Source organism: Salvelinus alpinus, chromosome 19 (assembly GCF_045679555.1).
Source record: "Salvelinus alpinus chromosome 19, SLU_Salpinus.1, whole genome shotgun sequence".
NCBI classification, from domain to species: Eukaryota; Metazoa; Chordata; class Actinopteri; order Salmoniformes; family Salmonidae; genus Salvelinus; species Salvelinus alpinus.
The window spans coordinates 31125697-31140206 of record NC_092104.1 but is presented as its reverse complement, the minus strand read 5'-3'; the positions used below and the strand labels follow the sequence as shown (position 1 = coordinate 31140206).

Below are 14510 nucleotides of genomic sequence, written 5' to 3'. Positions count from 1 at the left end.
GGTGGGGCGCGGGTACAGCGGAGGCAAGCCCAGGCACTGGGTGATGATAAGAGAGGTTGTATCTCTGGACATGCTGGTCTCAATGGGTGAGGTCACCGCATGTGTGGGGGGTGGGACAAAGGAGGTAACAGAGGTACGGAGAGTGGAACTACAGGGTCCATTGCAAACCAAAACAATGATAATGATAACTAGCCTGAACAACAGTATGCAAGGCATATTGATATATGAGAGAGACATACAATAAGGCATAAAGTGATTGCAGGTCTTGATTGGGAGAGCTAGCTAAAACAACAGGTAAGATAACAGCAGCAATAACAGGGTGCTAGTCTAACACAGCAACAACAGGTAAAAATGGCGACGACTAGGCAGAGAGGGTCGGATTAACTACACACAGATCCTGAGTTAAAGCACAGAGCCGACAGATAAAACACAAATAAACAGAATGGAGTACCGTGAATTAATGGACAGTCAAGCATGCATCAGCTATGTAGCCAAGTGATCATAGTGTCCAGGGGGCAGCCGTAGATGGAGCAGGGAGGCCTCCACTAAGCTAGCACGCGGCGTTTAAAGTTAGTAGCCCGGGGGGTGGTCTGCTCAGAAGGAGGGGGTCTGCTCAGACGTGGTCGTGTCGACAGAGAATCCAAGCCGGATGGCGAAAGAGAGGTTGTGAATTGTAGAATTGTGTTTGCTAACTGGTGCTAGCTTCGTGGCAGTGGCGCTATCTGCGCTAGCTGCAAGCTAGCTGTGAGGATCAGAAGTAGTGGCTCAGGGATTACGGCAGGAATCCGGCGTTGTTGTCGAGAGACAGTCCGATGCTGGTAAATTGGTGAGTAATATCCAGGCTAATAACAGGGCTGGTGTCTGTGCAGAAGGTAGGTCCAGTCCAATTGGCAAAAGAGGTATTGTAGCCCAAGAATTCGCTGGTAGACCTCTTCGGCTAGCCGGCAGATGGGCCTAGCTCGAGGCTAGCTCAAGGCTAACTGGTGCTTGCTTCGGGACAGAGGTGTTAGCCAGTAGTAGCCACTCGGTTGCAGCTAGCTAGCTGTGATGATACGGTGTAATTGTCCAGAGCTTGCGTCAGGAATCCGGTGATGTGGTAGAGAAAAAGCAGTCCTATATGCTCTGGGTTGATATCGCGCTTGCAGACTGGCAGGTATTGGCCCGGTATTGAAGCTGGCTGTGTCCGAGTTGAGGGTGAAGACCGCAGCAGTGGCTAACTGACTACTAGCTAGTAGCTAGTTATCTGGCTAGCTTCTGATTGGGGTTACGGTTCTAAAGTATAAAAAAATAGCAGGTCCGTACCACATTGGGTGAGGCGGAATGTAGGAATGTATATTCAGTTCCTAGATGGAAAGTGAAATTAAAATATATACGAAATGTATACGAAAAATACGAAGACTATTTACACGGGACAAGACAAGACAAAGACACGTCCGACTGCTACGCCATCTTGGATTCAAAGCTATCACACACGAGGGTAAACATTAACTGATATGAATGGTTATGGCAGCCGTCATGTCATGTTTATGACAGCGTGATGAGGGCTTTATGTGAAGTGTAGTGTAGTGTTGTCTGAAAGGCCATTGATGATATTGAATGAGGTAGCACTATGGTTGCACTGTGGTAACACTATGGTAACACTATGATAGCATTATGGTAGGACTATGATAACACTGTGATAGCACTTTGGTTGCATTGTGTAAGCACTGTGGTACCACTATGGTAACACTATTATAGCATTATGGTAGCAATATGATAACACTGTGGTAGCACTGTGATAGCATTGTGGAAGCACTTTTTTATTTTATTTTTTCACCTATATTTAACCAGGTAGGCCAGTTGAGAACAAGTTCTCATTTACAACTGCGACCTGGCCAAGATAAAGCAAAGCAGTGCGACATAAATAACAACACAGAGTTACACATGGAAAAAACAAAACATAACACAATAGAAAAAAAGTCTATATACAGTGTGTGCAAATTAGGTAAGATAAGGGAGGTATGGCAATGAATAGGCCATAGTGGCGAAATAATTACAATTTAGCAATTAAACACTGGAGTGATAGATGTGCAGAAGATGAATGTGCAAGTAGAGATACTGGGGTGAAAAGGAGCTAAAAATATATATATACAATAACAGTATGGGGATGAGGTAGTTGGATGGGCTATTTACAGATGGGCTATGTACAGGTGAAGTGATCTGTGAGCTGCTCTGACAGCTGGTGCTTAAAGTTAGTGAAGGAGATATGAGTCTCCAGCTTCAGTGATTTTTGCAATTCGTTCCAGTCATTGGCAGCAAAGAACTGGAAGGATAGGCGGCCAAAGGAGGAATTGGCTTTGGGGGTGACCAGTGAAATATACCTGCTGGAGCGCGTGCTATGGGTGAGTGCTGCTATGGTGACCAGTGAGCTGAGATAAGGCGGGGCTTTACCTAGCAAAGACTTATAGATGACCTGGAACCAGTGGGTTTGGCGACGAATATGAAGCGAGGGCCAGCCAACGAGAGCATACAGGTCGCAGTGGTGGGTAGTATATGGGGCTTTGGTGACGAAATGGATGGCACTGTGATAGACTGCATCCAATTTTCTGAGTAGAGTGTTGGAGACTATTTTGTAAATGACATCGCCGAAGGATAGTCAGTTTTACGAGGGTATGTTTGGCAGCATGAGTGAAGGATGCTTTGTTGGGAAATAGGAAGCCGATTCTAGACTTAATTTTGGATTGGAGATGTTTAATGTGAGTCTGGAAGGAGAGTTTACAATCTAACCAGACACCTAGGTATTTGTAGATGTCCACATATTCTAATTCCGAACCGTCCAGAGTAGTAATGCTGGACGGGCGGGCAGGTGCTGGCAGCAATCGGTTGAAGAGCATGCATTTAGTTTTACTTGCATTTAAGAGCAGTTGGAGGCCACGGAAGGAGAGTTGTATGGCATTGAAGCTTGTCTGGAGGTTAGTTAACAGTGTCCAAAGAAGGGCCAGAAGTATACAGAATGGTATCGTCTGCGTAGAGGTGGATCAGAGAATCACCAGCAGCAAGAGTGACATCATTGACGTATGCAGAGAAAAGAGTCGGCCCGAGAATTGAACCCTGTGGCACCCCCATAGAGACTGCCAGAGTTCCAGACAACAGGCCCTCCGATTTGACACACTGAACTCTGTCTGAGAAGTAGTTGGTGAACCAGGCGAGGCAGTCATTTGAGAAACCAAGGCTGTTGAGTCTGCCGATAAGAATGTGGTGATTGACAGTCGAAAGCCTTGGCCAGGTCGATGAATAAGGCTGCACAGTATTGTCTCTTATCGATGGAGGTTATGATATCGTTTAGGACCTTGTGCGTGACTGAGGTGCACCTATGACCAGCTCGGAAAGCAGATTGCATAGCGGAGAAGGTACGGTGGGATTCGAACTGGTCGGTGATCTGTTTGTTATCTTGGCTTCGAAGACCTTCGAAAGGCAGGGTAGGATAGATATAGGTCTGTAGCAGTTTTGGTCTAGAGTGTCTCCCCCTTTGAACAGGGGATGACCGCAGCAGCTTTCCCATCTTTGGGGATCTCAGACGATACGAAAGAGAGGTTGAACAAGCTAGTAATGGGAGTTGCAACAATTTCGGTGGATAATTTTAGAAAGAGAGGGTCCAGATTTTGCAGCTCTTTCAGAACATCAGCTATCTGGATTTGGGTGAAGGAGAAATGGGGGAGGCTTGGGCAAGTTGCTGTGGGTGGTGCAGGGCTGTTGACCGGGGTAGGGGTGGCCAGGTGGAAAGCATGGCCAGCCGTAGAAAAATGCTTATTGAAATTCTCTATTATCGTAGATTTATCAGTGGTGACAGTGTTTCCTAGCCTCAGTGCAGTGGGCAGCTGGGATGAGGTGCTCTTATTCTCCATAGACTTTACAGTGTCCCAGAACATTTTGGAGTTTGTGCTGCAGGATGCAAATTTCTGTTTGAAAAAGCTAGCCTTTGCTTTCCTAAATGCCTGTGTATATTGGTTCCTAACTTCCCTGAAAAGTTGTATATCGCGAGGGCTATTCAATTCTAATGCAGATCGCCACAGGATGTTTTTGTGCTGGTCAAGGGCAGTCAGGTCTGGGGTGAACCAGGGGCTATATCTGTTCCTGGTTCTAAATTTTTTGAATGGGGCATGCTTATTTAAGATGGTGAGGAAAGCCCTTTTAAAGAATAACCAGGCATCTTCTACTGACGGTATGAGGTCAATATCCTTCCAGGATACCCGGGCCAGGTATCGTTGAAAACACTCGCTGAAGTGTTTTAGGGAGCATTTGACAGTGATGAGGGGTGGTCGTTTGACCGCAGACCCATTACGGACGCAAGCAATAAGGCAGTGATCGCTGAGATAGAGGTGTATTTAGAGGGCAGGTTGGTTAGGATGATATCTATGAGGGTGCCTGTGTTTACGGATTTGGGGTTGTACCTGTGGTAGCACTAGTTTGGTTACAAGCTTTGGTTACTAGCTAGCTACCTTTTGAGTTTGGATCCTGTGATGCGGTTGGCATCAGTTGCTGGGACCGCTGCTATTTGTCTAGGGTTCCTGCCGATCAAGGGTCTGGTGAGCTGCTTGGCGTAGCAGCTAGCCTAGCTGCCACTGTTAGCTGCCTTACACGCTAGCAGGGTTTCCTTGAGGGCTTGAACGCAGCCCGTGACACAGTTAGCAAACTGTGGCGGTCCCAGCCACAGTTTGTGGCTGGGACCGCGGATTGTCCCGGGGTTGTTTCTGTCTAGATCCCTGCTGTTTGTTTCTGTTTCCATCTTCCCTGCGACCTGCCCTGTCTGGAACTGCAAGGTGTAACAGCGTAGCCTACATTGCTACCATGACAAAGACCAAGGCTGGTGGGAGTACCGTTGAGGACAACAGGTGAAGGATCATTTAAATGAACAGAAATAGTTCTACAAGCAGCTGTTACAACAAGAAAATTGTGTCCAAATACTGGTGGAGTCAACTAATAAAAGAATGGACCTGAAGAACAGCTTGCAGTTCTCCCAGGGTCAGCTCGATGAGTTTAAACAGGAGAACGGCAAGATGACAGCAATCTGTAAGTCATTGAGAGAGGACATCAGTTCTGTATGTGAATCCATGATAACAATGACGGAGAAATCAGATTATCTCAAGGCACAAACAAGGCAGAACAAAATTGTTTTGGACGGAATTGCAGAATCTCCGCATGAGACCTGGACGGAGTCTGAGGACAAAGGGAGGGAAATTATTTCGGAGCAACTGAAGATGGACCACAGGAAGATTGATGTGGAGCACGCCCACAGGACTGGAAAAACCACCACTGGCCTAGTTGACAGGCCCAGGCCGATAGTGGTCAAGTTCCTGAGGTTCAAGGACAAGGTAGCTGTTCTGGAAAGAGCCAAGAACTTGAGAGGAACATACATCTTCTTCAACGAGGACTATCCTGAAGCTGTGCGCCAAGTGCTGCAAAGAAAGACCTAGTTAAGCTGCAGCTGGCCCAGAACAGAGTGGCACGTCTTGCTCTTCATTGTAATCAGAGAGTTAATATAAATCTCTCTTGGCTAAGGGTAAAGGAGAGACTGACTGCATCACTTATTTTTATAAGAAACATTAATGTGTTGAAAATTCCAAATTGTTTGTACACTCAACTTACAGCACTGACACACACACTTACCCCACCAAACAAGCCACCAGGGGTCTTTCACAGTCACCAAATCAAGAACAAATTCAAGAATCAGTACAGTATTATATAAAGCCATTATTGTATGGAACTCCCTTCCATCTCATATTGCTCAAATGAACAGCAAACCTGGTTTCAAAAACAGCTAATGGGGATCCGAATAAAATACCAATACCACTATGGTAGCAATGTGGTAACACTATGTTAGCACTACTCTAACACTAACACTGTACGATAAAGCTGTAATGTAAATATTCTATGTGTAAATAGCTAAATAATATGGAGACTCTATTTTATGTAAGATGCAAGGAGATTATTTTATTTGTTTTGTAAATCTGAGAACGGGTGTAAATGGAGACTGAAATGGATTCTGCTACTGTAGTTGAGATGAATTGTACAGCATATTTCGTCCTAACATTGTAACACAATGTAACACTATGGTAAGACTGTGGTAGCACTGTGGTAACACTATGGTAACACTGTTGTAACACTATGGTAGCACTGTTGTAACACTATGGTAGCACTGTTGTAACACTATGGTAGCACTGTTGTAACACTATGGTAGCACTGTTGTAACACTATGGTAGCACTGTTGTAACACAATGTAACACTATGGTAAGACTGTGGTAGCACTGTGGTAACACTATGGTAACACCATGGTAACTTTGTGGTAACACTATGGTAACTTTGTGGTAACACTATGGTACCACAGTGTGAGCTGTACAACTCCTGACCTGAGTTGTATCAGATAAGCGGTTCAAATGGATACAATTGTAAAACAATTGTGAACCGTGCAGACTGACCAGAATTAGATACAATACAGTACAATATAATACAATACAACTCAGTGACTATAAAGGGTAAAGGGCTGGTTGTTTTGGTAGAGGTGACCTCACCGAAGGCGGCACAGCGGCAGGGGTCATGCTTGTCCAGATAGTGTTCTAATGTGTCCCATCCCCCACCCACACGCACCATCACATGAGTACGAAGGACCTGAGGAGAGAGAGAGAGAGAAAGGAGACAAGGTTACAACCCTGACAAACATGGCATCAATTCACAAGTTCACTCTCATAATGAAGACTAGCAGGAGGCTATATACTATGAAGCTTAGCACACACGTACAAAACCAAACCCTGCGTACACACACACACACAACCGCTCACGCACACACAATGTTTAAAAAAACTAAAGTGATGTTTAAACCCAGTGACACGGTGCGATACCACACAGACTGCAGATCAAGTCAATAGATATGTAAATCCGACAAGTGGGGCAGAATGCTGAGTGCTTGGCCTGGAGTCCCTCCCCCTTCCCCCAAAATGACATAACACTCCCATCAGATGCACCCCTGCCAGTGCCCATGCCTCCGCCTCCTCCCACATTTCATCGCCATGCCAACACACAATTAAAAAGAGAGGGGAGAAGAATAAAGACGCACACTGCTATGAAAGACACTCCTTTTCTCCTCCTCTCAGCTGGCGTAACCATGCTTTTAGAGAGGGGGGGTGAATTAGCATGGTAACAACTCATCCTGCCCCTCCTCTCTTCTACAATTTCAGCTAGAAGAGAGGAGAGGGGGTTGAGCGAGAGAAGAGAGGGGGAGAGGAGAAGAGAGGAGAGGGGGTTGTTCATTGAGGCAAACAGACCCAGAGTATGAAGCCCAGACAGAGTCTTTTTCTCTCTGTCTCTCTCTTTCCCCTGCAGGCAGATGCATTCCTCACAGCAGGGAGAGAGAGGCTGTATATTTAGCTTGATGTGAAAGTCCTGTGGATGCAACCTCGCCAGCCTGCCTCCTCTCTGGATTGTGTAGTCACTGCTGCCAGCCACATGTTTCATTCAGGGGCTGGGCCCGTGTCTCTGTGGCCAGGCCAGGCAGTGCCATGAGGGTGCTCTGGGTGAGCTGGATATTGCGGGGAGCCATACTGCACTAAATCACGTGGCCATGCAAGGCCTCCCACACTGACTCAGGACATCTACCACCTGTCCTTTGCTGCTCTTCAACATGCCCACCACACCGCCAACACAACACACTGCCTGTCTGCAAAACAGCTGTCCTCTGCCTTCCTTCTTCTTTTCTAGCTCTAGTCCTTTACTGCTGCCACTCTACTCCTGAAACTTTTGGTCTTGTTCCCAGAGAGGCTATGTGATGGTAAACTGTTGGCCTATTGTCTATTGTCTGGTCCACTAGTGGTGTCCCACTATGCCTGACCCAGCCTCTGTGCTGTGAGTACCATGATAAGGATGAGTTGATTCCCTGGAACCAGTGATGCCCCAGCCCTCTGCCCCAGCAGCCACTCCATCAGTGATGGGGTATCCCACACTCCACAACTCCATAGAGCCAACCCCTGTTTCTATGTCAACGGCAAACAGAGACTCCTTGTAATCACGATGGGGGTGGAGTAAACCAATTCCCTCCCAAATCAGGCTTGAAGTTTTAAGCTCATGGCCAGCTGACACTGTACTACAACCCCAAGCACGCTTCCCTTGAACATGGGCGACCTCCCTGGGGGAGTCCGCCCCAGTCACTCTCCTCCATTTATTTATCCCCCCTTTATCCCCTCACTTCCTCCCTCTCTCCTACACCTCATCCTCTAGCCTGCACTCTTAGTCAGGCTTTGGCAGCTGAATGAGGCCTGTTGGCTTTGATGGTGGCAGCCAGCAGGCTAGCTTCCTCCCTGAAGAAAAATATGGAAGCGTGTTGGCTGGGCTGCACTAGTGGCTGCTGGGGGATATGTATAATCACTGTCCTCCTCAGTGAGTGGAGGAGAATGCGGAGACAGTGCAGGGGGGGGGGGGGGGGGTAATCTGACAGAGAAATGACTCCTACATACAATCTCCAGACAGGCTTTACACTAAGATGTGTGACACGCTTCGAACACACTGCAACTACAACACTTAAGTTTAACACTTTACCTGCTTCAAAAGCCACTACACTTTAGTTTTAACACTTTATTTGCTTCCAACAAAGCCACGGCACTAAAGTTAACACTTCTACGTTATCTGCTTCCAAAATAGCCACTACACTATAACATACTATACAAGTAAGACCCTACTAAAACTGGCACTCCACTACATACCATACAGCCAAACACACAGTCAGTCATCCAATCTTTAAGAAACTTTTAACAGAAACATCTCACTGAGGTGTAAAAGCATACCACAGATCCGAACATACACACTAACGGACCTACATGACTAGCCATTTTAAACTCGGGGAAAGTTTGAGCTGCTCAAAAGAAGAGTGGACATTTTGAGAGCATTGGGAAGTAAGGCAGACATCCTGGAAATGCATACGATTTGGACTGGCATCCGTTGAGTCCATTAATTGGGCGGAGGTACATGGGAAGTAAGAAACAGAATCGATCTATCTGGCAGGGAGCCTACCTGCAGGCAGAGGCCCGGAGGGCAAGATAAAGTTGCAGTGGCGACACCGGGCAGAGCCCAGACTGAGGCACACAGCCTAGCAGAAGCAAGCAGCAGAGCAGGACAGATAATGGCCCGTACAGGAAATGACCCAAAACTCTATTTGTGTCACGCTGGGCCAGCGTGTATGGGAGTTGGGAGGTCTGGGCCAGCCAGTAGGGAGGTACCAAGAGGCAGAGCAGTGGACTGGGAATAGGTCAGATCAGTTCAGATTATAAACAATATGCAGCCTGGACTGGGGAGAGTGAGATCACTGTACATACTGTAGTTCAGGGGACATTGATTATATCTACAGAATAGTTTGTTTGTTTGACCCTGTTCTGGTTTTCCTTGCAGCAACAAATTTAGCTAAATATACACACTGCATGCCTCCATTGTAATACTGTGTAAGCAGTCATCACAACAGCAGCATATGAACATTTGACAATCTAATTTCTCCTGGGCATAATATTTGCATTTATCCAAAATATTAACTGTAGCCTACTATAAAACTGCAATGCAATCTAAGTGATATTAGAGTAATCCAAAGTCACGTCCATGAGCTGTGAAAAAGACAAAGAACCTATCTATGGACTCTTGGACTGTGTAAAGGTGCAATGGTTAACCTGGTTACTAATGCATCCACAGGTTTAAGACATACTCACGCATGCACGCGCACATAGACACACACACTACACTCAAGGCTGATTGTTGCCTATTCTTATGGTCTGGTTTAGTGGATGGGGTTGATGTTGATGGTCGGTTCATACCCGTATGAAGATCAGAGCGCTGGAGTCTCCCACTTTGTATTTCCCTTCAGACACCTTGGTCATGGGGAACTGGGCAGGGCAGGAGCAGCGGCCCAGGATCTCCCGCACCTACAGAGACATAACAGAACCCTGGTTACCACCCACAGCCTACGAAACATGACACTGCACATTCACACAGCTACAGAAAGGAACAACAGGCATAAACTGTTCATTCTCTGTTCAACCTTCCGTCTTCTTCATTTCAACTCTTCCTATGACATCATGCTTACTCATATCCATGACAAAATCCCCTCTGGTCCTGAGTTCTCTCTCTCTGTGTGTGTGTGTGTGTGTGTGTGTGTGTGTGTGTGTGTGTGTGTGTGTGTGTGTGTGTGTGTGTGTGTGTGTGTGTGTGTGTGTGTGTGTGTGTGTGTGTGTGTGTGTGTGTGTGTGAGTGTGTGAGTGTGTGAGTGTGAGTGTGTGTCAACAGTACAGTGATTATATTACATTAGGGTGAGACATGGCTAGCCCTGGCTGTCTGTGTGTGTCTTAGCTTCAAGCAGAGCAGAGGTCCCTCTGAGTACCTGTGTAATGGAGGGCCCATCTCTCCCTGCCTCACCAATTATTGCCTCATCTGCCTGGAACGCTTAGTCCAGCTCATTGCTGCAGTGCAAAAAGTAATAAAAGACACACAAATAAACATTACAGCACGCATACGCACAAACACACATACACTGCTGTGAAGACCTCCGGACTGCAGCAATAAGGAGAGGCCCTAACTAAAGCCAGAGGGATGACGTTAATTTGAGTCTGTGGGTTGAGAGAGAGACACGCTCCGGTACTGTACTGTGCAGTTGGGGGTGCTTATTTAGCACATTGGAGTCAGACAGAACTCTAGGGTGGGGCGAGAGAGGCCTGTGTTGTGCGGGCTCTCTCTCTCGCCTGGGATTGGCCAGCTTTGATGATATTCTTGGCAGCTCTCTCAGACAAAGGCGTGTGCACACTTGTCGACTGAGAGAAAGAGAGACAAACATCACAGAGGACAAAAATAGGCGAGCTGAGCAAGGACAAAGAAACAGGGACTCCTGTACTCCATATGTACTGTATATACAGCAGCAAATCAATTAAATCAAATGTTATTCGTCACATGCTTCATAAACAACAGGTGTGGACTACTTACGGGCCCAACAATGCAGAGAAAGCACATGTACAGTACAAACACAAACACAGTGAAACAAGGGAAAGGCTCTCAGTAGTCTCCCAAGGAATGAAGCACATTAAGAACATAAATCAGATGAAGAGAGATTGAATTAGATCAAAATAGATGAAATGTGAGACTGTCAGGTATCGATTGAAGAAGACAGTGTACCATCCATGTACAGTATATATTTAGCTGGAGGCTGTATCAATGTTGCAGGCAATGTTCCCTCTAAACAGTGTTCCCCCTAAACTGTGTTCCCTCTAAACAGTGTTCCCCCTAAACTGTGTTCCCCCTAAACAGTGTTCCCCCTAAACAGTGTTCCCCCTAAACAGTGTTCCCTCTAAACTGTGTTCCCCCTAAACTGTGTTCCCTCTAAACAGTGTTCCCCCTAAACTGTGTTCCCTCTAAACTGTGTTCCCCCTAAACAGTGTTCCCCCTAAACAGTGTTCCCGCTAAACAGTGTTCCCTCTAAACAGTGTTCCCTCTAAACTGTGTTCCCTCTAAACAGTGTTCCCCCTAAACTGTGTTCCCCCTAAACTGTGTTCCCTCTAAACTGTGTTCCCCCTAAACTGTGTTCCCCCTAAACAGTGTTCCCTCTAAACTGTGTTCCCTCTAAACTGTGTTCCCTCTAAACAGTGTTCCCTCTAAACAGTGTTCCCCCTAAACTGTGTTCCCCCTAAACTGTGTTCCCCCTAAACTGTGTTCCCTCTAAACTGTGTTCCCCCTAAACAGTGTTCCCCCTAAACTGTGTTCCCTCTAAACAGTGTTCCCCCTAAACTGTGTTCCCTCTAAACTGTGTTCCCTCTAAACAGTGTTCCCTCTAAACAGTGTTCCCTCTAAACTGTGTTCCCTCTAAACAGTGTTCCCTCTAAACAGTGTTCCCTCTAAACAGTGTTCCCTCTAAACAGTGTTCCCCCTAAACTGTGTTCCCCCTAAACTGTGTTCCCTCTAAACTGTGTTCCCCCTAAACTGTGTTCCCTCTAAACAGTGTTCCCCCTAAACTGTGTTCCCTCTAAACTGTGTTCCCTCTAAACTGTGTTCCCCCTAAACTGTGTTCCCTCTAAACAGTGTTCCCCCTAAACTGTGTTCCCTCTAAACTGTGTGCATGCGTGGGTGTGCAGTAGCCCAGAGACTGCTGCGCAGCTCCCCAGGATTGCCACGCAGAGCGCAGAAGAAATATCAGCCCATGGAAAGAAGCAAGAGATTGAACTTCACTCAACTTTCTAGAGTTTTCCCTGTTAGTTAACACTATCAACGTTTCCCTTTACTAATACAATTCAATGCAACATACCGAAACAAAACAAACTACGGAAGAGATTTTGTTGTAGGCAGAACGCATGATATCTCTCCTGCTCCAGCCCTGTGGTCATAGCTAGGCTCACCCAAAATCATTTTGTGGGTGCTGTACAGCTCCCACCAGACTATTGTAGCTCTCTACCCTTACTGTGTATTGTGGTAGCTGTTTTATACAGTCTCCGGTTACTATTATATTAGTTAATTTGATGAATCCGTAATTAGCATAAGAAATATTTTATATTTATTTGTTTTATACATTTTCTTCACATTCTGAGCTGAGAGAACACAGCATCACCATGATGCTGGGCGTGCATTGCTGCTCCTCTTGTGAAGCTGAACTACAAGTAGAAGACGGTCATGACCTATGCCCCCCCTGCCTAGGTGTTGGCCACCTGCGTGAGGCCTTTCTGACCCCTGCATTAACTGCGCCATCCTGCCTGTGAAGGTGAGGGAAGCGCGGCGAGCCAGAGTTGAGGGCCTGGTTTTCAAATATAATTTACCAGCGTCAGACGTTATTTGCCAGGACCCACCCTGGTCCACTGAAAGAGGGAAAACCCACAAAGCCGATGGCGCCCCCCTGGTAAAAACACAAGAGCTTCACTTGTGAAGGTCGATTCCTTATCCTCTCAGATAGAGCAGCTAAAAACGCTTTTGCGTTCCTTCAAGCCCTCTGAGTCGGGGCCCTCTAGCACTTCCTTCAGACATGGGGGACGCAACAGAGGACTCAGATAGCCGTGATGATGACCTGCTCTCCACTCAGGCAGCCAACCGGCACTTTAGTGACCAGGATGGTGACACACCCAACATGGCGAAGGAGGTACCAACCAGTGTTGTGGACCCATTCAGTCTGAACGCTAAAGATGGGTCAGAGGAGTCATTCCGAGGCTCTGATCACACAGAGTCAGAAGAAAGCTCTGCCTCACTACGCACTGTCCTACGTCCGGCCTTTGCTAGGCTAGATCTTGATGACCCTCAAGCCACAGCCCCTGCAGCTAACCCGTTCTTTAAGGCGGCCCCAACAGCTAAACCGTTCTTTAAGAAGGCCCCAGCAGCTAACCCGTTCTTTAAGGCGGCCCTAGCAGCTAACCCGTTCTTTAAGGCGGCCCCTGCAGCTAACCCGTTCTTTAAGGTGGCCCCTGCAGCTTACCCGTACTTTAAGAAGCCTTTCAACTGTCAACTGTCTAAAACACACACACTGTATACACACAAAAGTGTAAGATATTGAACCGTGCTAGGGGCCACAAGGTCACACAGGAAGCATGTGGAAATGGAACTGGAGTGATGTGTGAGAGCTAGTGGATGAATTATGGAGATGAATTATGGAAAGAGAGAGAGAAAAAGAGAGAAAGAGAAAAAAAAGAGAGAGAAAAAGAGAGAGAGAGAAAGGGAGAAAACCAATGCCCTACATCTGCAGCAAGAATCAGACAGCCCCACAGTACACCCCTATACTATGAAGGAATTCTGTAATCATCTCAAGCTGGAGAATGCTCATGTATCTGGAGGGATGTTACGTAAACACAACAATCTGCTTTGTTCAGTCATGAACAACTAGAGAAAGTGTTGTGAAATTCAGATTAATTAGTGTTCCCTGGTTTGCCTTCGAACAGGGAGTATTTGCAGGATATATTTTCCCTCCTTTGATAATTGAGTCCACACACCATATCTGTGGTTTCTGATACTCCGCCTCCAACAGAGATTGAAGTAATCGACTATTTATTGCATTCCTTCCTGTCCTACATAGGGACGGAGGAAAGCACAAGGTAGGCCATGGAGGAGATAAGGTGAGGAGTGAGGCTCGTCCAATCCCCGGAGACACACCATTGACATACGTAATTGGGACACAGAGGAAATGGGAGTGGGGGTGAGAGAGTGATTTGTGTATGTCAAAGTTCACTCTTCAGGTGATATTTTCAACAGTTTGGAATGTAGCAGTTATTGGCATGTGAAAGGAACTTTGACAGTTAATGACTGTCTAGCTGAGTTTTGAAATAAGAGTAATTGATTGTTCCTTTAGCCACAAAGCTTTGCAGTAGTTTGGTACATTGTGAATGACCACAGACGTGCTAATCTGCTTTTGCTTGTTTTTATGTTCAATAAAGGGATGACTGTGATGACTGTGTCCCAGCCTCTACAACAATCCAACTGAGTGATGTAACACTTTACACCATGGGATTTTACGTTCCAGGCATTTTCAGGGTTTGATTTCTGTC

The 14510-nt window shown here is 46.5% G+C and overlaps 1 protein-coding gene across 1 annotated transcript in view; it reads right to left on the bottom strand.

Moving 5' to 3' along the window:
- Positions 1-14510, bottom strand: part of gas2l1 (growth arrest-specific 2 like 1) — a 52727-nt gene that overhangs the window by 12743 nt on the left and 25474 nt on the right. The window contains exons 3-4 of the mRNA XM_071352972.1: positions 9825-9932; positions 6549-6645 (exon numbers count right to left, since the gene is read on the bottom strand). Coding sequence (XP_071209073.1) covers positions 6549-6645; positions 9825-9932 — 205 coding nt within the window. The remainder of the gene's footprint in view (positions 1-6548; positions 6646-9824; positions 9933-14510) is intronic.